General features: G+C 45.1%; 1 protein-coding gene across 8 annotated transcripts in view; it reads left to right on the plus strand.

Annotated features, from left to right (window-relative positions):
* TOX2 (TOX high mobility group box family member 2) overlaps positions 1-23,243 on the plus strand; it is a 155,493-nt gene that overhangs the window by 92,460 nt on the left and 39,790 nt on the right. For all 8 annotated transcript variants that reach the window (XM_061437652.1, XM_061437650.1, XM_061437651.1 and 5 more), the window contains one exon: positions 9,853-10,098. In XM_061437652.1, the coding sequence (XP_061293636.1) occupies positions 9,853-10,098 (246 nt within the window). The remainder of the gene's footprint in view (positions 1-9,852; positions 10,099-23,243) is intronic.

A 23,243-nucleotide genomic window follows, 5' to 3' on the forward strand; every position in this document is an offset into this window, starting at 1 on the left:
TCATGTTGCTGCAGATGGTAAAATTTCATTCTTTTTATGGCTGAGTAGTCTTCCTGTGTGTGTGTGTGTGTGTGTGTGTGTATGCTACGTCTTCTTTATCCATTCATCTGTTGATGGACCCTTAAGTTGCTTCCATACCTTGGCAATTGTAAATAATGCCACTGTTAGCACTGGGGTACATGTATCTTTTTGAATTAGTAATTTTGGCTTTTTCTAGATTATAACCAGGAATGGAATTGCTGAGGACTCTGTTATTGAGTAAGAAGGGCACTCCTGGAGGGTGGTAAGCAGAGGAATTACATGAACTTACATTTTGACATGTAATTCTGGCCTCTGAGTGAGAATAGACCATAGCAAGAGCAGAGGCAGGCAAGCCAGATAGGAAGCTACTGCAGTCCTCCAGGATAAAGAGGATGGTGGCTGGGACAGTAGTGGTTCCATATGTCTCTGTTCTAAAGGTGGGGCCGTTAGCATTTCCTGACAGATTTGGTGTTGGATATGAGAGAAAGAAAGTAGTCAAAGGACAGCTCCAAGGCATTTGGCCTGAGCAATTGCAAGGTTGGACTTGCCATTAGCTAAGGAAGAGAAAACCATGAATTGACAGGTTCTCTTCTAGATGCATTAAATTTGAGATGTCCATTAAAAAGCAAACAAAGGTGTCAAATAACAGTGGGGTCCATGAATCTGGTTCAGAAGAGAGTTCTGAGCTGGACACATAACCTGGGGAGTCAGCAGAACATAGATGGTATTTAAATCCAGGAGACTGGATGAAATGCTCAAAGACTGAGTGTGTTTAGAGGAGAGGTCTGGGATCTGAGCTCTGTGACATCATTAATAGGTTGAGGGAAAGAATGGGAACCAGCAAAGGGCATGGAGAAGAAATGGCTTGTGATTTAGGAAGATCAACATCTGTGATGTCCTAGAAATATTTGAAGAAATTTATTCCCAGGAGAAAGCGGGTGGCCAAGTATGTCAAATGCTGCTGAGAAGGTCAAGGGGGACGAGAGGGCAGTAAGATCTGACCATTGGACTTAGTAACATGGAGGTTACTGGAGACCTTGACAAACAGTTTTGGTGGATGGTGGGATGAAAATGTGATTGGAGTGGGTTTGAGAGAGGATGGGTGGATAGGAAAAGATAGTTCTTCCCAGAAGTTTCCTTGTAAGGTTTTGCTAATATTTTTAGCTTCTATAGCTTTTACAACTTGGCATCTCTTTCTGTATTCTCATGAAGACACTGGTGCTGAAGAGCAACTTAGGCATCACTGAGGCCCATCTCTTACTTAGAGGAAGTGAGGAACTGGAGTCTTGAAGAGGTCTCTGACCCAGTGTGGGAAAATGATGGATTCAGAGTCACAAGACCTGGGCTTCAATCCCAACCCAGAATTACTTGTGACACCTTCATTCGCTGAACTTCATCATCTTCATCCACAGAATGGAGAGAACAGTCACTTCTTTGCAGAACTCATGAGTTAAATGGAGAGTGAGTGTGGAAATGCCGGGTCCAGCGACTGACAGTATGAATCCATAGCAGGCTGGGCTGGTATTCAGGTATCATACATTTAGGATTTAATTGCATTCAGAGGAGGCATGTACATGTTTGAGTGTGTAGTTATTTTTAAGTGTGCTAATTGCCTCTTTAAATGAATTGTCATAATTGTGTGATTCCAATATTTTGATACAACATATGCTTAGTTTTGCAAAAGGCTTCTGGTCCTTTGGGCTGGTTCCAGTGTGTTAAGGTTTTGGTTTTTAAACGAAAGGTGTGGACTCCAGCAGTCATTTGGCTTTCACTGTCGTGTGCCTTGTGACAGCACCTGTTGTGGGTGCAGGGAGTAGAGAGGAAGTCAGCCGTCCACAGACGTGAATAGTGGCTGACTGAGGGACTTCCGGTCTGTTGGGAGGGACAGATATGGAAATACCCAGATGAAGTCTAAACCCAAAGCCTGGTGCATCACCCTCTTACATGTGCTCACTCATCACATTCTAATTGAGCACCTACTGTGTGCCAGGCACTGGTGACACAACAGCCTTAACCCCTGGCCTGGGGTCTGGAGGAAGGGGACACAAACTGAAAGTGAGGAATGAGTCACAAATCGTTGCAGGCGTTAAGAAGGCACGGAGAGTGTATGTGAGGCTGCGGAAGGGAATCTTGACCCAGTGTGGGAAAGGACGGTTGGATGGCATCACCAACTCAATGGACATGAGTTTGAGATACTCTGGGAGATGGTGAAGGACAGGGAAGCCTGCTGAGCTGCAGTCCACAGAGTCCCAAAGAGTTTGGACATGACTGAGTGAACAATAACAACAATAGCTATGGTTATCATGGCTGGACCAAAATTTGTTTTTTAGTGCTTACACTCTCAGTTTGGCCATGAAATGGCACAGCCTCTAATGATTATTAGGACCCAGAGTCCCAGGATCCATGCCACAGACTAGAAAACATTGCCTTCCTTTGCAGACAGTGGAGGGAGTGAGACCTTTTTCTAACTGTGTGACTTTGGCAAGTAAATTCCCTTCTCTGTACCTTAGTTTCTGTATCTGTAAAATGGGCATATAATAACAGAACCTCCTTCATAAACAGGTTGTAAGAATTCAGTACATTAATCATCTGTAAAATGTTTATAACTAGCATATTTAATGTACAGTAAATGTTATTTATTTATATTTCCTAATTGAAAAAATGCTCAAGGAAGTTGTTTTCAGAAGAACTGATGCCTACCAGGACATGGTTTCCACTTATATGTCAAGCTTGATCAGGAGAAACTGGATCTTCCCTGGGTCCCCTCCCCTGTCCTTCTGTTACTACTGGGTACCAGCTGTGGGACTCCCATCGAGTTGGATTGAAATCTTATCGATTTGATTGAATAGCCAATGTATATCACTAGCCATGGAACTTGAGAGGTAGATGAGCCCATCCCCTGTCCCTCTTAGTGCAAGAGTGAGGACTGAGCCCAGAGAGAGGCGATGACAACCTCAGATCGTGCAGGAAGAGAGATGTAACTTTAGGTGTATGCATATAGAGCAGCTAGGCGGAGGTTGGTCCCCAAACATGTGAGCTTGGCCCAGCGCTTGGAAGCAACTTCAGATGGTAGGGAAGAGCCAGATCTTGGTGTGGGAAGACTGAGTCCTATTCTGTAGGGCTGCCAGTGCCCTTTCCCCCAACAGGGTCACTGCTTCCTGGACTGCTATTTGCCTAAAATATGAAATAATCTCACAACATCCATGCAGAGGGAGCCAATGAGCAAGAGCTGGCTTGGGGTCTGGGTCTAAGGGCTGGGCATGAATGTGGCAAGGCACTATCTTCTCAGAGCATGTTTCTGTGAATATCAAGGACAGTCTGGCTTCTCAGGTGGCTCAGTGGTAAAGAATCCAATGCAGGAGGCACAGGAGAGACAGATTCAATCCCTGGGTTGGGAAGATCCCCTTGAGAGGGAAATGGCAACCCACTGTAGTACTCTGGCCTGAAAAATTCTATGGACTAAGGAGCCTGGCAGGCTACAATCCATGGGGTTGCAAAGAATCAGACATGACTGAGCATGCATGCACGCTCCTCAAAGACCAGTCTAGGGCTCTTCCCCACAAGTTGTGGTGAGGTTCAAACCACAGGCACCCAAGGAGAAAGGTGTTGACACCAAGCAGGGGTTTTAGAGACCGTGTGGTCCCCACTCCAACCATTGCTGTTGTTGTTCAGTTGCCCAGTCGTGTCTGACTCTTTGTGACCCCATGGACTGCAGCAGGCCATGCCTCCCTGTCCCTCACCATCTCCTGGAGTTTGCCTAACTTCATGTCCATTGCATCAGTGATGCCATGCAGCCATCTCATCCTCAGATGCCCTCTTCTCCTTCTGCCCTCAATCTTTCCCAGCATCAGAGAGTTTTCCAATGAGTTGTCTGTTCACATCAGATGGCCAAAATACTGGCGCTTCAGCTTCAGTATCAGTCCTTCTAGTGAATATTCAGGGTTGATCTCCCTTAAGATTGACTGGTTTGATCTTCTTGCTATCCAAGGGATTTTCAGGAGTCTTCTGCAGCACAACGGTTCAAAGGCATCAATTCTTTGGCATTCTGCTTTCTTTATGGTCCAGCTCTCATAACCGTATGTGACCAGAGGGAAGACCATAGCCTTGACTATATGGATCTTTGTCGGCAGAGTAATATCTCTGCTTTTCAACACACTGTCTAGATTTGTCATCACTTTCCTGCCAAGAAGTAATCATCTTCTGATCTCATGGCTGCAGTCACCATCCAGTGAGTTTGGAGCCCAAGTAGAGGAAGTCTGTCATTATTTCCACCTTTTCCCTTCTATTTGCCATGGTGGCTCAGACGGTAAAGCGTCTGCCTGCAGTGTGGGAGACCTGGGTTCGATTCCTGGGTTGGGAAGGTCCCCTGGAGAAGGAAATGGCAATCCACTCCAGCACTCTTGCCTGGAAAATCCCATGGACGGAGGACCCTGATAGGCTACACCTCATGGGGTCACAAAAAGTCGGACACGACTGAGCGACTTCACTTCACTTCAACAGGGGCGGATGCCATGATCTTAGTTTTTTTAATATTTAGTCTTAAGCCAGCTCTTTCACTCTCCTCCTTCTCCCTCATCAAGAGGCTCTTTAGTTTCTCTTCGCTTTCTGCCATAAGAATAGTATTATCTGCATATCTGATGTTGTTGATGTTTCTCCTGCCTATCTTGATTCCAGCTTGTAACTCATCCAGCCCAGCATTTCTCATGATGTTCTCAGCATATAGGTTAAACAAACAGGGTGACAGCAGACAGCTGTGTCGTACCCTTTCTCGATCTTAAACCAATCAATTGTTCCATACAGGGTTCAAACTATTGCTTCTTTACCTGCATACAGGTTTCTTGGGAGACAGGTAAGATGATCTGGTATTCCCATCTCTCTAAGAGCTTTCCACAGTTTGTCATGATCCACACAATCAAAGGCTTTAGTGTAGTTGATGAAACAGAGATAGATATTTTTCTGAAATTCCCTTGCTTTCTTTATAATCCAGCAAATGTTAGCAATTTGATCTCTAGTTCCTCTTCCTTTTCTAAACCCAGCTTGGACATCCAGAAGTTCTTGGTTTGCATAATGGTATAGCCCAGCATGCAAGATTTTAAGCATGACCTTACTAGCGTGGGAGATGAGTGCGATTGTCCAATGCACTCAGTACCAATTTGGTACTGCCTTTCTTGGGAATTGGGGTGAGGGCTGACCTTTTCTAGTCCTGTGGCCACTGCTGAGTCTTCCAGATTTGCTGACATAATTAATGCAAAACCTTGATGGCATCATCCTTTAGGGATCTGAATAGTTCTACTGGAATTCCATTGCATCCACTAGCACAGCAGTGCTTCTTAAGGCCCATTTGACTTTGCACTCCAGAGTGTCTGGCTCTGGGCGACTAACCACACCATTGTAGTAATCCAGTTCATTAAGATCTTTTTTATACAGTTCTTCCATGTATTCTTTCCATCTCATCTTGATCTCTTCAGTGTCCACTAGGTCTCTACCATTTTTATCCTTTATTGTGCCTGTCTTTTGGCAGAATCCTCCCTTGATGTTTCCAATTTTCCTGGAGAAATCTCTAGTCTTTGCCCTTTTGTTGTTTTTTTCTATTATTAAGCACTGTTCATTGAAGAAGCCCTTTTTGTCTCTTCTAGCCATTCTTTGAAATTCTGCATTTAATTGGATTTATCTTTCCCTCTCTCCCTTGCTTTTTGCTTCTCTTCATTCTTCCACTATTTGTAATGCCTCCTCAGATAACCCCTTTGTCTTCCTGCTTTTCTTTTTCTTTGGGATGGTTTTGTTTACCATCTCCTGTACAATATTATGGACCTCTGTCCACAGTTCTTCAGGCACACTGTTAACTAGATCTAGTCCCTTGAATCTATTTGTTACCTCTACTGCGAATTCATCTGGGATTTGATTTAAGTCATACCTGGCTGGCCTAGTATTTTTCCCTGATTTTCTTTAGTTTAAGCCTGAATTTTGCTATGAGAAGCTGATGATCTAATCCACAGTCAGCTCCAGGTCTTGTTTTTGCTGACTGTATACAGCTTCTCCATCTTCAACTAAAAAGAATGGCACTGAAACATGTATAATATCATATATGAAACGAATCACCAGTCCAGGTTCAACGCAGGATACAGGATACTTGGGCCTAGTACACTGGGATGACCCAGAGGGATGCTACGGGGAGGGAGGTGGAAAGAGGGTTCAGGATGGGGAACACGTGTACACCCGTGGCGGATTTATGTTGATATATGGCAAAACCAATACAATATTGTAAAGTAATTATCCTCCAATTAAAATAAACAAATTTATATAAAAAAGAATGTAATAAATTTGATTTTGATACTGACCATTTGGTAATGAACATGTATATCATTTCTTGTGCTGTTGAAAAAGGGTATTTGCTATGACTAGTGCATTTTCTTGGCAGAATTCCAAGAATTTGGAATTCTAATTCCAAGAAGAAGACTAATTCCAAGTTAGTCTCCTGCCATAACTCCACTCAAATCCTACCCATCCCATCCCTCAATGACCTCATCCAACAAATATTTATTATTGTTAATAATAATAACAAATATTATTTTACCACAAACCAGATATTGTAATGGGCTTGAACTGCCCTAGCTATTTTTTTATACTTTGTTGGAGTATAGTTGATTTACAAAGTTGTCTTAGTTTCATATATACGGCAAAGTGTATCAGTTATACATACACATGTACATGTGTATGTATATCTTTCTTTAGATTCTTTTCCCATACAAACCATTGCACAGTATTAAGTAGAATTCCCTGTGCTATTCAGTAGGTTCTTGTTAGTTATCTATTCTATATATAGTAATGTGCATATGTCAGTTCCAATCTCTCAATTTATCCCTCCCCACTCCATCTCCTGATAACCATAAATTTGTTTTCTACATCTGTGACTCTACTTTTGTTTTGCAAATAAATTCATTTGTATCCTTTAAAAAATAATATTCCACATATAAGTGATATCATGATATTTGTCTTTCTGTGTCTGACTTACTTCACTCAATATGACAATCTCTCCATCTATCCATGTTGCTACAAATGCACTATTTTGTTCTTTTTTATGGCTAAGTAATATTCCATTGTATATATGTACCACATCTTCTTTATCCATTTATCTGGTGATGAACATTTCATTTGCTCATATCCTGGCTATTGTAAATAGTGCAGCTATGAACACAGGGTTCAGTTCAGTTGCTCAGTCATGTCCGACTCTTTGTGACCCCATGGACTGCAGCATGCTAGGCTTCCCTGTCCATCACCAACTCCCAGAGCCTACTCAAACTCATGTCTATTGAGTCAGTGATGCCATCCACCCATCTCATCCTCTGTTGTCCCCTTCTCCTCTTGCCTTCTATCTTTCCCAGCACCAGGGTCTTTTCCAATGAGTCAGTTCTTCGCATCAGGCAGCCAAAGTATTGGAGTTTCAGCTTCAACATAGGGTTGCATTTATCTTTTTGAATTATGGTTTTCATTGGGTATATGGCCAGGAGTGGGATTCCTGGGTCATATGGTAGTTTTATTTTTACATTTTTAAGGACCCTCCATACTGTTCTCCATAGTAGCTGTATCAATTTATATTCCCACCAACAGTGTAAGAGGGTTGCCTTTCTCTATAACCTCTCTAGCATTTATTGTTTATAGGTTTTTTAATGATGGCCATTCTGACCAATGTGAGGTGAAATCTCAGCGTCGTTTTGATTTGCGTTTCACTAATGTTAATAATTAGTGATATTGAGCATCTTTTCATGTGCTTTCTGGCCATCTGCATGTCTTCTTTGCAGAAATGTCTGTTTCAATCTCTGCCCATTTTCTGACTGGATTATTTCTTTTTTTGACATTGAGCTGCATGAGCTGTTTGTATATTTTGGAGATTAATTCCTTGTCAGTTGCTTCATTTGCAAATATTTTCTCCCATTCTAAGGGTTGCCTTTTTGCTTTCTTTCTGTTTTCCTTTGCTGTGCAAAAGCTTTTAAGTTTAATTAGATCCCATTTGTTTATTTTTGTTTTATTTTTATTACTGTAGGAGGTGGATCAAAAAAGATCTTGCCGCAATTTACATCAAATAGTGTTCTGCCTATGTTTTTCCCCCAAGAGTGTTAGAGTTTCCTGTCTTACATTTTGATCTTTAGTCCATTTTGAGTTTATTCTATGTATTGTGTTAGTGTTCTAATTTCATCTTTTTATGTGGAGCTATGCATTTATTGAAGAGCCTGTTTTCCCTCCATTACATATTCTTGCCTCTTTTGTCATAGACAGGTGACCACAGGTCACCATCATATTCACCAGTACCTTAAGTGTCCTTCATCGGTTCTGGAATATTCCCAGTCATTATCTCTTCAGTTATTCCTCTGCTTCATTCTCACTCTTCACCCTCCAGTCTGTTGATTAAAGAGATGTCCATTTTTTCCTCACTTTTTCCTCTATGTCTTGAAACTTCTCTTTCATGTTTTCTCAGATCCATCTTGCATTTCACATATAACTCTTCTCCTAGGTCTAATCACTCTCAGAGCATAGGAAAGGAAGAATGATTTTCCAGGCTAACATAACCTTGGTGCTGAAACCCGATAAGAGCAGTGTGAAAAGGAAAATAATAGGCCCATCCCACTCATGAACTAGATGCAAAAATCCTAAACAAAATATCAGCGATCAAAACTTAATAATGGATAAAATAGTACATTACAGCCAAGTAGGGTCCAATGCAGAAATACAAGGTTGCTTTCGTATTAGGAAAACCAAAAGTAGCAATTTACCATATTTAACTGAATTAAAGGAGAAAAGGCTCATTTGAGCCTTTCAGTAGATGCAAGAGAAAAGAATTCAATAAAATTAAAAATTGATGCCTAATTGAAAGAAGAAGGAATACAATTAACCTGTTATAGAATACCTATAAGAATCTATGGCAAACATTTTGCATGCTGGGTCACTTCAGTCATGTCCAATTCTTTGCAACCCCAGGGACTGTAGCCTGCCAGGCTCCTTTGTCCATGGGATTCTCCAGGCAAGAATACTGGAGTGGGTTGCCATGCCCTCTTCCTCCTCCTTGCCATGCCTTCCCTACTCAGGGATCATGCCGCCTGAATTGGCAGGCAGGTTCTTTACCACTAGCACCACCTGGGTGCTTAGTGATAAAATATTGAGATACTTAAGGAAAGAAAGCAAGTGTGTCCACTCTTACCATTTCTATTTAGCATTGTACTGGAGCTTCCTGGTCAGTGCAATGAGGTGGGGAAGATGAACAAATAATGTTTGGAGAGAAAAGTGTTCAGTGTGGCTCCTGGGGGAATAGCTTGTGCTCCTGGGGGAATGTTTGTACCATTTACCGAGATGAGAAGACCAAGAGAGGACGCAGATGGGAACACCCAAGAGAAAGTCATCCAGCTGCCCTGGAAGACCACCAGGTATGGAGCCAGGATACTTCAGCTCCACTCCTGGCTCGTCTACTAACCCTGCACAAGCCATTTTCCTCCAGGACCTGAGTTCTTCCATCTGTAAAATGGGTGGATGTAGACAGATGGATTCATGGTGGGCTACAGTGGCCAGATCTGGTGGGAAAACAGAAAAACAGGTGAACAGGTGGTGGCCCCACTCTCCAGGAGGGCAGGTTTCTGTATACAGACTGTCCAGTAGGAGGAAGCACCCACTGCAGATGGGTCAGGAGTCTGACTGCATCATCTTGACTGTGTGCCTTGCAGAGGGACCATCCCCTGTCTGCTTTGCTAAGGGGTGTTCATTGTGGCTATCACTGGTGCTGTCAAGCCTGTTCTGCAGTTGTACAACATTGACCCGCAACAACCTGCCCTTTTGATATTTTAGACCTTCAACAGCCAGAACGAGAGCAACGAAGACTATGAGATCCCCCCAATAACACCTCCCAACCTCCCCGAGCCATCCCTCCTGCACCTGGGGGACCACGAAGCCGGCTACCACTCGCTGTGCCACGGCCTCACGCCCAACGGACTGCTCCCTGCTTACTCCTACCAGGCCATGGACCTCCCAGCCATCATGGTGTCCAACATGCTGGCCCAGGACAGCCACCTGCTATCAGGCCAGCTGCCCACGGTGAGTCCCTGTTACCAGCCATGGTTCCTGCCGGGTTACGGCAAGGAAGGGAGGACCCTCTGCTCAGGTGCAGGGTCTGGGCTGTGTCGGTCACTTGCAGGGGGGTCCGCAGAATATGGGGGGTGGGCATGGAGGGAAGTTTGTGTTCTCATGCTACTTGTTTCTGAAGCTCTGTTTATAATATATTGATATTATTTGTTTTATTTTTATTTTTAATAGTATAGTCTCACCTTGTAAAGGCTTTATTGAAGGAGAATTCCCTGGTTTCCCAGTGGTTAGAGCTCCATGCTTCCACTGCAGGGGGTCTGGGTCCAGTTCCTGGTTGGGGGACCAAGATCCTACAAGCTACCTGGCACGGTCAAAAAAAAGACTTTATTGAAATTGAAATATTGTTCACCTACTATGAAATTCACCTATTTAAAGTATACGGTTCAGTAGCTTTTAGAATATTCACAGAGCTGTGTGACCATCAACACAAGCTATTTTAGAACCTTTTCATCACCCCACGAAGAAACCTTATACCCTTTAGTCATCATTCCCAACCGCACTCCCATCTCTAGCCCTAAGCAACCACTAATCTACTTTCTGTCTCTGTATAGTTGCCTCTTCTGCACATTTCGTATAAGTGGAATCATATTATTTAAAAAATATTGTGTCTTGCTTAAGCTGGGAGGGAAGAGGGTGGTGACTGACTTAGAGTTTTGAGGATAGGAGGGACTTTGGCAGGCAGACCAGCACAGGAACAGGACCTTGCAGGCTGAGGGAACAGCATGTACAAAAGCAAGAAGCAGGAGGCTCGTGTTGTGCCCAGGTGTGGCATGTGGGTCGCTCTTACTGGGCTGGAGAGGAAGAACATGGAGTCACATAGGAAGAGAAGACATGAAAGAATTAGTAGGGCCTGGATCATAAGGATCCTGAGTCCCATGCTGAGCAAGGTTTGAGTTTTCAGCATGAATGAATGACTGGTTTGAACAATCAAGACCTATAGAAAGACAGTAGAGAATTCTTTTGTATAATGAGGAAAATCTCCTTAATTCTAGTACTTCTAGAATTCTAGTACTTCTTCTGAATGACTGGGGTATATGTTTCTTTTTACTTTTTCCTTTACAATTAATATTATATTGATAGTCACACCTCTTAACTTCATTCTTAAGTGACAAGAATAAAATTCAAAGAAGCTGATGCAGAAAAAAAAAAAAAAGACAGAAATATCTAGGTATTGAGAGCTGGACAGAGGGTTTCAGGCATGGCTGGATCCAGGAACTCCAGCAATATCATTAGTATCATCCACACAGCAGGCATGACGGCTACCGGCAGCCAGCATCTTCTCTGATGTCTCTGGTAGGTGGTGGTGTGAGTCTTCCAAGGAGGACCGTGACACCATGGGTGGACCAATCGCTGTATCTAGGAGGAAAACAGTCCTTGATTTTGTCAGAAACACACCTGTGGGAGGGCAGGAGGGATTGCTAAATTGATTTCTATAAGAATCACATGATGTTGGATGGATCCTGTTTATCCCTACCAAGGCTGTTCAGAGGTCACAGCCAAATTTGTGGCCCATTTCTACCTGATGTCTAAGACCTTCATTTACACTGTTTATCATCCACCAATCTTGACTATATTCTATTTATTTATTGTTTACTCTTATTACCACCAAATCTCCTTGCTTAAAAAGAAAAAGAAGAACAACCTGGCATACTCTGTGTATTTTCAAAAGCCACGTCACTTTTATTTTTGTGAAGCTAGGTGAGACGTAGATGAGAGACAGGGAGAGCAGGAGGAAGCCAATTCAAGGCCCACATTTTCTACTGTTCACTAAAGTGCTCAGTGGAAATTGCTGCTCCATTTCTTGAAAAAGGAGCCCATCAATAATGCAGACCCTCAGCTTCCTCTTCTCTCTCAGAGACCTGCAGATTCCACAGTGTATGGTTTTAATTCCATTTTGTTACAATGCTTTTGCCTTAGCTGCTTGCCCAGCTAATTTCCTAGCAAAAACTTCACAACTCCAGACGGTCCCGGTTCGGGATTTGTGGTAACCCAGGTGAGTGCACGGCCTGGCTGACATCTCTGTCGTGTACCCTGGGGAGGCCCGTGGATGCAGGCGTGCGTCTGCCTGGGGTTCTTGGTCACAGTGTCACTGGCCTGGGATGCTAGTCTTCAGCAGACACAGTGTCGGGTAGTGGTTAGTGCATAGGCTCTGGCATCCCACAGACCAGTGCTAACCCCGGCCCCACATCCGGAGCTTCAATCCTCTTTTCTTACAGTGATGGGTATCTGAGATAATGTATGTAAAGTCTCAGCAAATGTCTGGCAGAGAGTAAACAATCAGGGAATATTTGCTATTGTTATTATTAGTCATAAAAATGAATTCCCACTGTAACGAGTGGCAGTGTTTTCCGCAAGTCTCACTTACCTAAAGGAACAGTCTCCAGATACTCACAGGTACCTTGGTAGGAGCACCTGGTTATAAGAGCTCTGATCATTGCAAAGGAGATTATCTGTTTATCAGGATGACCCCCTGATCCCTTCGCCTAGGAAACGCCTTTGTTGGGCTTAGTCCAGATAGGCACTTTGGAGCCATTTTCCAGATTCCTTTAAAACTAGTGCATGTTTAAGATGCTTCACAAATTCAGATCGCTTTAATTCTTCCATTAGTGAGAGTTATCAACGGTTCACTGGGTTTTCTATTCCCTCGTTATGAAATGAAAGGTAAGCCAAACTATTTTACCCAGAGGAAGCCTGCCAAACCAAGTGGGAAACCAATTAAGAACACGTCCATCCATTGGGACCATATGCTAAAAAGACAGTTGTTTTTAAAAGATGTTTAAAAAATATTTTTATTTATTTATTTTCGGTTGTGCTGGGTCTTCCTTGCTGTGCAGGCTTTTCGCTAGTTGCAGCAAGCGGGGTCTGCTGTCTAGCTGAGGTGCACGGGTTTCTCATCGCAGTGGCTTCTCTTGTAGAGCACAGGCTCTAGAGTGTGGGCTCAGTAGCTGCAGTGCTCGGGTTTAGTTGCACTATAGCATGTGAGATCTTCCCAGACTAGGGATTGAATCTGTGTCTCCTGCATTGGCATCAGAGGTAAAGAATCCGCCTGCCAATGCAGGAGATGCTAGAGACACAGTTTGGATCCGTGGGTCAGGAAGATCCCCTGGAGTAGGAAATGGCAACCCACTCCAGTATTCTTGCCTGAAAAATCCCATAGACAGAGGAGCCTGGTGGGCTACAGACCATGGGATCGCAAAGAGTCGGACCCAACTGAGCGCTCACACATTTGCATGCACACTCCTCCATTGGTAGTCAGATTCATTACCACTGAGCCACCAGGGAAGCCCAACAATTGTTTTAAATTTGTCTGAGCTGAAGCTTGAAGGTGTGTGTGTGTGTGAGTGTGTGTGGACATGCATGCTATGTGGGTGATGCTGGAGTTTGTGTCAGACCCCCGAGATGTGAAGCACCACGCAGGGAGCTTTACAAACATTGTCTCACATAACACTCCCAAGTTCCAAGTGAGGCAGGAACGACTGCGGTAAGGAAACGGAGACTCAGAGCAGATAGGTGATTGTTAGTTTCCTGCGGCTGCTGTAACAATTGTCACAAACTGTGGCTTAAAAACAACAGAAATTTATACTCTCACAGCTCTAGAAGATGGAGGTCCAAAATCTGTATCATTGGACTGAGAAACGTGTCGGGAGGGGTGACCTTCCTCCGGGGTCTCTGGGAAAGAATCCATCTTGTGCTTCTCCAGCTTTCTGTGGTCTCCGGCTGTCCTTGGCTTGTGGCTACATCACTCCAGTCTCTGTCTGTCATCACATCGCCTTCTTTTCTGTCAGTGAAATCTCCCTCTGCCTTTCTTATAAGGATGCTTAGGGACTTACAACATATAGGGTTAATCCAGGATCATCTCCCCATCCCAAGAGCCTTAACTTTTAATTACATCTGCAAAGACTCTTTTTTTTTTTTCCCCCCAAGTACAGAACCATTTACAGGTTCCAGGGATTAGAATCTGATATCTTAAAGGGGCCACTTTTGGGCTTAACCACAGTAATCAGTCTTGATTAAGAGCCAGCTAAGTACCAGACATTGTTCTGAGCTCTGGACCTACGAGATGCCCTTGAGGAACAACCAGTGCAGGTAGAAAGACAGGTGAGGAGCCCACTTCTGAACATGTAATAAATCCTCTGATAGAATCAGTGCATGTTGCTCTGTGCACCTAGAAGAGGCACCTGGCCAACTAAGAGTTTACATGCTGCAACAAAGATCCCACGTGCTGCAATTAAGACCTGATGCAGCCTGATTAATTAATTAAAATCACAAAGAGGAGGCACCTGGCTCAGATGTGAGGTTACTGCTTCCTAGGGGAAGTGATAACCTGACCCTAGTATTAATAGTTTATGTACTTTATGAATGAATGAGTATAACATAGTTATTAAGTCCCCAAACCAGAATTCACTCCCAGCTCTGTCCCCTACCATGTACCTCACAGTTTTTAGCAGCTGCCCAAGGGGTGGAGCAGCTTGGCCACAGGGCCACTGGGGGCACAGAAGATGGCCCAATGACGAGGTGCCCTCTGCATAGGCTGCGATGTGTCAAGGAAGTGGTCCCTGGAGCAGTGGCATTTGACACTAAGGCATTTGACAGCCCTCTCATTAATGCCAGGCCCTCTTGGCTCTGATGCCAGAGGTCACCAGTTCCTTTTGGTCCCCTGCCCAGCCCACATGGTCTCCCAGCTTGTGTGGGAGTTGGTTCTTCAGTTTTAAAGGTATGGCTGTCGGCAGGAGGCCTGTACAATATTGGCTTCAGGCTTCTTTTACAAAATTAAATATGCTCAAGGCTTCTCCCTCAACTTCAGCATCTTAACTGATTAAACATTCATTTCCAAGACAAAAAGAGTCAATTTAGTATGAAAGATATATTTTGCCAGTTTAATTTAAAGCGCTGCACCTCCATCTGACCCCTATTTTCATAACTCAATAATTTTATCCTGTGTTGATTGTCTCATTTTGAGAGAGATATTGTGTGTATAAATCAGTTTCTAAAATACCCAAAGAAACTAGAAGAGTGGAATTTATTAAACAGCCTCTGTTAAGTCTGAAATAATTTATTTTGGAGTCGTCCTTGGGAAATGTTTGAGCTCACCGTCCTGGCTTACGCAGGAGAGGAATTATCCTGGGAAGGGACAAAGCCTGATGCTCCTAGATAAGTTCTCAGGGAACCTGCTCCTTTTGCAAGACCAGAGGAACTCCTTGGAGAGCCTTGAACAGGTGGAGATGGGCCACGATGGGAAATGAGTTCTGGCAAAAGCAGCCACAGGTCCTGGTGATTTGGGTAATCTGGGGTCTCCCTAAGACGAGCGCTGGTCATTGGCCATCCGCTAGGTCACTGAAATTTTGTGGTCCAGTCGTGGGCTTCAGTGAGCACAAGAGTGGCACACAGGCATCATTCAAACATTCTCCTCCAGCACTGACTCTTCTCTACTGCTTTCTCTGGGGATTTGAGTAAGTAACTTCTCTCCCAGCCTCAGTTTTCTTTCCCATCGACAGAATGGAGACTGGAATTCTAGATCTGGTGAACTCGCAGATAGGAAAATGGGAGTGACTGCTTTGTCAGCTGTGACACACTGAATAAGCATATGGGTTTGGGGTTGGATAGACCCCCCTACAGTGACCACCACACATGCCACTGGCCGGGGGGCTCAAGCCTCATCAACTTGGATTCACATCCTAAGTGCTGGACTGGTAGTTTTATACTGTCCATGTTCTAGGTCCTTGTCCCAAAGCATCGTGCCAAGACTGGACTTTCTCCCTGCACAGAGAGGGCTGGGGGCATACTGAGTGAAGGATCTTTCCTGGCTGGAATCCTAGGATAGGCCGAGGGAGAGGGCTGAGCAGTTTCGCAGTTGCACTTCACCCCCTCGCCTTAGAGGTGGTTCCCATGAGACAGCTTGCAGCCCTGGCTTAGGTTCCAGAGCCTGAAGGCAGGGCTCAGAGCTTGGGGGCAGGCTCTGTGTGTTGACCCAGGGAGGGGAGGTCCTTCATATTCATCTCCCCATCACCTTCCCCCTTCTCTTCCTATTCTCACTCTTCCCCTCCAATCTCCTGTTCCTCCCTTCCTCCCATCCCTGACTCACTCCTCTTCCACCCAGAAGACGTGATCGCCCTCTAGATGATTCTCACAAATTGACATGCAAGAGGTCCTCTCTGGAGTCTGAGATAAAGGGACCAAAGGCCCCAAACCTTTGATCCTCTGGATTTCTGAGCCGCAGGGCCAGTGGAAACCCATCACCCTGTCCAACCTATTAATTTGATTGCTCTTAGTGCATAAATTGGTTTTTGTTTTGTTTTACAATTGTTATCAGTTGGTTTTTGCTGTGTAACAAAACTACCCCAACACTTAATGGCTTAAACCCCAACACTTAGTAGCTTAAAGCAAACAATGAACTTTTTCTATTTCCTGTTCTTTTGTGGAACAGCAAGATAGTTCTTTTGACCTGGACTGGCTTGGCTGGTTTCTGGGGTCAGCTTGCAGCTTGGCTGGAGCTGCATGGCCTTGGATGGTCTTGTTCACAACTTGGCAGTTGGCTGGGTCTGTGCAGGTTATGTGGCCACAGGTGACCTGGGCTTGTTCACATGGTGATGGTGATAGGGCTCCTGAGAGCATCAAGAAAAAGAGGCTCTGACATGCAACCACTTTTCAAATCTCTGCTTGCATCACAAGTTTTAATGTTCCTTTGGCCAAAGCAAGTCGTATGGCCAAGCCCAGAAGTAGACCCCAAAGAGAGAAATGGCTGAGTGACGTTGCAGAAAGGTATAGATGCAGCAAGGGCAGGAATTTGTGGCCATTTGTGTGTGTGTTGTTTTCTTGATGGTTAGTATTATCCAGCAGTTGTAAGACCTTGTAGCTAGACGGTAAAGAATCTGCCTGTATTGCAGGATACCTGGGTTCGATCCTTGGGCTGGGAAGATCCCCTGGAGAAGGGAATGGCAGCCCAACCCGCTCCAGTATTCTTACCTGGAGAATTCCATGGACAGAGGACCCTTGCGGGTTATAGTCCTTGGGGTTGTAAAGAGTCAGACATGACTGTGCGACTAACACACACACAAGTTCCCGTAAGATAAGTAACATTACCTAAATTTTACAGATGAAAAAAAAAACTGAGGCATGGGGGGATTAACTCCTTGCTCTGAGTCACAGGGTGGAGAATAACAAATGGTAGAACTGGGTTTTGAACTTAGGTTGGCCTAACCCCAGAGCCCATGCTCCTAACTGCTGGGTAATGTGTGTGTGTGTGTGTGTGTGTGTGTGTGTGTGTGTGTTTGTCATTCAGTTGTCTGACCCTTTGTAACCCCGTGGACTATAACCCTCAAGGCTCCCCTGTCCATGGAATTCTCCAGGCAAGAATATTGGAGTGGGTTGCCATTCCCTTCTCCAAGGGATCTTCCTGACCCAGGGATCGAACCACGGTCTCCTGCATTGCAGGCAGATTCTTTACCATCTGAGCTACGTCTTATGGGAACTTAAGAGAATTCAGTGATCAGATGTAGGCAAGTCCCCAGTGCCTGGCACACAGTGGACATTCAGTGAATGTAAGCCACTCTACTTGTTCATTTTACTGATACAGTTTGGGTATCTCTATTGGTCCAGCCTGACCTGCCTGGGGTTGGCTTTGCTGGAGGTGTCATCAGACTCGCCAATGCTCGCCAATCCAAGAAGTGGGTGTTGGGGAAGGCAGATCAGAGGGTGGGGTGGCTGTGGGTGGGGAGTGGGCCCCAGCTGGGGGTGGACAGGGGATGGGCATGGTCATTAAACCAGGACCTCAGTCAAGGCTCAGAGCTTGACAGCAACAGAAAAGTGTCAGTTCTCCTGCTTGCCAATAAAGAGAAAGACCTGAACTCAACTCTTCTTGGCTATGTGACCTGGAGAAGGATCCATCTTCTGGTAAAAGCAGGGCATCCATCACCGATTCGATGGACCTGAGTTTGAGCAAACTCTAGGAGTTGGTGATGGACAGGGAAGCCTGGCATGCTGCAGCCCATGAGGTTGCAAAGAGTCAGGTATGACTTGGTGACTGAACAACAACAAGGGCATCCATAGGGCTTCTGTAGCTGAGCTTCTCCTGGCTGCCATGTTTTTGGCTAATTTCCTTCTGGGGAGTGGGAGTCGGGATATTTATCTCCCAAATGGACCTCTGAGAATCCTACGCAGGGTGGCAGTAGACCAGAGGTTCAGAGGTTCCTTTTTATTCTACAGAGTCTGGATGAAACTCACTCCCCCTGTTTTTTAGAGGCAGTAAGTGAAAGAAATATGTCTTTTTACATTTTATAAAACTCAGAAAAATGGCTTTAAACAGCTTTTGCTCTCCTGCTATAATTATTTATTTTCAAACACTCCTGCAGGGGACTGCTCCGTTTTCTTATCCTGCACTCCTTTTTCTCATAAATGAACCATCACTCCAATAAATCATTATGAAAACAGAGACTAACACCGGCTCTGAAAGGTTGAAAGATTTATGTAACACATTTATGTTTCCCATTTTCTCATTCTGGTACTCGGCTGCAAAAGCTAAGCTAATAAAAGCTGCTATTAATATTTCTTGTTGCCTAGCAACCCCAGAGCGGGAGTAATAGCTTCAGCTAGAAAAATAGATGACCGATAAGGAAAAATTCAATTCTTTTATTATCTCAGGGGGAAATGGCCTTTTACTGGAACATTATGATGTACGAGTGTGAAGTTGAACACAAAAGATTTTTGTGTGTGTTTGTTTTTCTATTTTTAATGAACATTATTTTACCTCCACTGACTCTTTCAGGGCACTTTTGTTTTCTTTTGCACTCTGCACCTCCCTCCATCCCTCATGCTTAATTTAGTAGCTATAGTAGTTAAGAACCTGTCGGTGTATTTTAGTTTAAAAGTGGGTTTTGCAAAGGTTTATAACGCAGTCATAAAAATGCAGTCCCTGTTAAAACTCAGGCCAGTGATAAGCCAACACACAGGCTGGTTCTCTGCAAACAGGCTCACGTTCTATTGAGAGATAAGACTCGTGGTTTTCTCTAAGAGAAAGGTCAGAAAAGAACAAAATGTGTTCTTTTCTGTGTCCTAGTTTTCTTTGGAACCCGGGGAAGCTGTTTCTTTTGAGAAGGGTTTGCTCTGAAGTTTGAGGTATGTTCAAAGTTGGAAAAGATAGGGCTATTTATTGAGCACCTGCTGTGTACAGATGTAGTACCACTGCCTTTTCCCAAAAACCCTCTAAAGTAGGTACCACTATTATCCCCATTTTTCAGATCCAGAAACTGAGGCTTAGAGAAGTCAAGGAGTCAGCCCAAGGTAGCATGATGCCATGATGTTCCGCTCCTTGATGTTTAGTATGGCATTTCTCAACTTAGCCCAACCAGCATTGGTGGAGGGATTGTTTTCTGTTGTGGAGGGCTGTTCTGTGCATTGTAGGATGTCTAGCATCCCTGGCTTCCTTTCACTATTCCTGGCCTCTAGGAACAATCCCCAGTCAAAAATTTTAAAATAGCTCCTCTCATGGCCAGATATTCCCTGCGAACAAAATCACCCCTGATTGAGCACCACTGCATGCCATCCCATCTACTTGGACTCCTCTTCCCCCTTGTCAACCTGGTGGTCTCCTATTCCTGCCTTAGGACCTGATTCAGAAGTCATTTTCTCTCAGAGGCTCTCTGGATCCTTTGAGCTGGATGTAGGGAGAGGCAGGTGAGGCATTTGCTTCCATCACAAGATTTAAGGGCATGTGCCAAAACTCAGGAATCAAGACAAGTCCTTTTTTTATACAGCATTTTTAAAAGGCAGAATTGCCACCAAAAATATGATGAATCGTGTATCAAAAATTTAAATAAAGGTAGTATCTGACTAAATTCCTGGAAATATGTGGTTGTCCATTCAGATGCCTTCCGCACCACCAGCCCGGCACGGCCTGAAGGCTGGGTCTGTGCTTTATGCTTTGCTCTGTACTAGCATCTAACAAAGGGCCTGGCTTGCAGATAATATTCAGTCTCTGTTTATTGATGGAATAAACAGGAGGAGAGATTACTTGTCCAAGGTCCCACAGTGAAAATAAGGGTAGAGATGGAATTCGGACCCAAGTCTCTGCCTCGAAGCCCAGTGCCTTCTGCACCCTTCAGGCTGTGTATGGAGTAAATCAAGTTTGCCTACAGGGTGGTATCTAAGTCACAGGGGATTCAAAGATGCAATGGGATGCTCCCAGCCTGGGGGAGGGGGAAAGGGAACAGCAGCTGTGATTTCAGCTTGGTGTCCACTTGGCTCTCCGGGTGGCTGACTTAAGCAGCCACCAGCCCTGTGCCAGGCAAGAGGCAGCAGCTCACTGATGTAGAGCTTCTCCTGGAACAGAACCGTGACAATGAGCCTCCGGGAGCACCACTAATGCTCCCCACAGTCATGGATTCTGTATCTTGGCCTTTGGAGGGCAAGGAATACTCCTCATTTGACCCCCATTTACTCTAGCTGGGGCTTCCTTGGTGACTCAGATGGTAAAGAAATTGCCTGCAATTCGAGAGACCCAGGTTCAATCCCTGGGTCAGGAAGATCCCCTGGAAGAAGGCATGGCAACCCACTCCAGTATTCTTGCCTGGAGAACTCCTTAGACAGAGGAGCCTGGTGGGCTACAGTCCATGGGGTCGCAAAGAGTCGGACATGACTTAGCAGCTAACACGTTCACTTTCCTCTAGGTGAGCTTTTCTAAATGTGTGGATCCTGTGCTTAGTTGCTCAGTCGTGTCCGACTCTTCATGACCCCGTGGACTATAGCCCACCAGGCTCATCTGTAATCTGCTAACATTTATTAAAACATTTACTATGTGCTCAACATCCACTTAAAGCCCTTTATATTTATCTCATTTAGTCCTTCGTCCTGAGAAGGAGGTACTATTATTATTGCCATTTTGCAGATGAGAAAACAGAGGCACAGAGAGAAAAACCACCTGGCTACACAACCACCAAATGGTGGTGCTCAGATTTGAAACCCAGGTGCTGGCTCCCCTGCCTGTGAACTCAGTATCCAACCTGTACAGCCTTCACGTGAATTAATGAATGAGCAAGGGGGTGAGCGAGCCAGGCCTGAGACCCACTTTAACTGACTCTGAGTCAAGCCATTCACGTTCACAGGTAACCACAGCATGAAGCGTGAGGTGCTAGTTCGGAATGAGGAGCAGATGAGTACTAACAAGCTCAGAGGAGAGAGGTAGCAGAGAGCACTTCCTGGAGGTGGCATCCTAGGGGCTGGGCCTTTGGAACCAGACAACAGCAGCAGATGCCTAGGAGAAGGAAATTTCACACCTGCCTGGACTTCCGTGTTCAGACCCAATTGCCACCTGTTCCACTGGGATTCACAAAACGATTGTGAGGTTTTATTAATAGATCACTTGAGCGCCCTCTAGTGTCCACCCTCTGCCAGGCTCCCAGTCAGAGGTGTGACCCTCTGGCCCAGAAGGGTGCAAGGGCCACCAGGCATTTACTTCCAGTCTGGGCCAGATGCCCAGTGTGGCAGAGTACCTCTCCCTCTGAGACCTGCTCCCGAGTCACGAGGGAAAACTCACAGAAAATCTCAGCAACATTCGTCAGCTGCAGCTTCGATATTACCCAATATAATGGCTCTTTCCTCCTAGTGCATATTCAGTACCACGTTTGGGAAAATGAGCTTTTAATGTACCATCAGCATTGCTGAGAAACCATCTCTGGCTCCGCAGAATGTCTGGAGCACATAAAACTTGAGATCTATTGGAGTCATTTTCCCCCGGCTCTGCTGGATAATGAAAAGTCAGTCAGTCCCCTGCCCTCTTTCTCTCGTCTTGCGGCTTTGTCCATTCAGTACTCGGAGTCTTTATAAAACGTGACAAGACAAATAAAACTCATCAAAATATTAAGGCTCCAGAGGAGAGCATCGCTGTATTACTATTGAGGCCAAGGTGTCCTGGGGGAGGTTTCGGCACAATGGCTGGTCTGGGCTGTGGCCCCAGCTGTGGTAGTGGCAGTCTGGGGTCCAACCAGTAGCACTTAACAGGGAGTCTGGAGTCCTGGGGTTCCTCCTCTGCCCTGGTGTGTGACCTTGGGCATTACTCCTCCTCTCCAAGCCTCAAGTAAGATGGAACTGATGCTGTTTACCCTGCCCCTCGCCCCCCGCCCACCCAGAGTGGCTGTGAGAACCAACTGTACTGTTGGATAATCCTGATGCTTAGCTTTGTGTGGGATGTAACAGGTGTCTGATACAGGTTTGTTGAATGACTGAGTGAGTGAGTGGGTGAGTGAATGAATGAAAAATAAACAGTGCCGAGGCAAACCCTTCACAACTATAGAGCGCTGCCTACACTATTGCTGGTAAGTAAGCCAGATGGGGACTCTATTTCTATTTTCTATTCTATTGAAAATAGTCTATTTCATCTTATGGCCCACCTTACCTAAACCTACCATCAGCTTTGGAGGGAGACAGAGTTAATCTCACTTACAGGTATATCCCTGTTGACAAGGGGCTTGTCCAGAGACACACAGCCAGGAAGTGGTGGAGGCAGGATAGGAACCTTCTTCCCTTGACCCCAAGTTTTGTGCCCTCAACACTGCACAGAAGCATCCTTTGCCCAGCCTGTGGTCGGAGTTCTCGCCGGACACAGAGATAGGGTCGGGGGGGCGGGCAAAAACATTGGCTATTTCTCGAGACTCTTGGTAGCAAGAAAAAAGTATTTAGACCTTGTCATTGGGTTGTGTTGGTTGGATGAAATTTTGGGCCCCAAGATACTGGAGCCCTGAGGAACCCCTTCCGAATAAGCCATTGCTAGTTATTAGAAGAAGGCGATGGCACCCCACTCCAGTACTCTTGCCTGGAAAATCCCATGGATGGAGGAGCCTGGTAGGCTGCAGTCCATGGTGTCGCTAAGAGTCAGATATGACTGAGCGACTTCACTTACACTTTTCACTTTCCTGCACTGGAGAAGGAAACGGCAACCCACTCCAGTGTTCTTGCCTGGAGAATCCCAGGGGCGGGGGAGCCTGGTGGGCTGACGTCTATGGGGTCAGACAGAGTTGGACACGACTGAAGTGACTTAGCAGCAGCAGCAGTTCTTAGTATCACCCCGGCACTGGTAGAAAGACCTGGAAGCAGGAAACCTGGGTTCA

This window comes from Bos javanicus, chromosome 13 (assembly GCF_032452875.1).
Source record: "Bos javanicus breed banteng chromosome 13, ARS-OSU_banteng_1.0, whole genome shotgun sequence".
Lineage (NCBI taxonomy): Eukaryota > Metazoa > Chordata > Mammalia > Artiodactyla > Bovidae > Bos > Bos javanicus.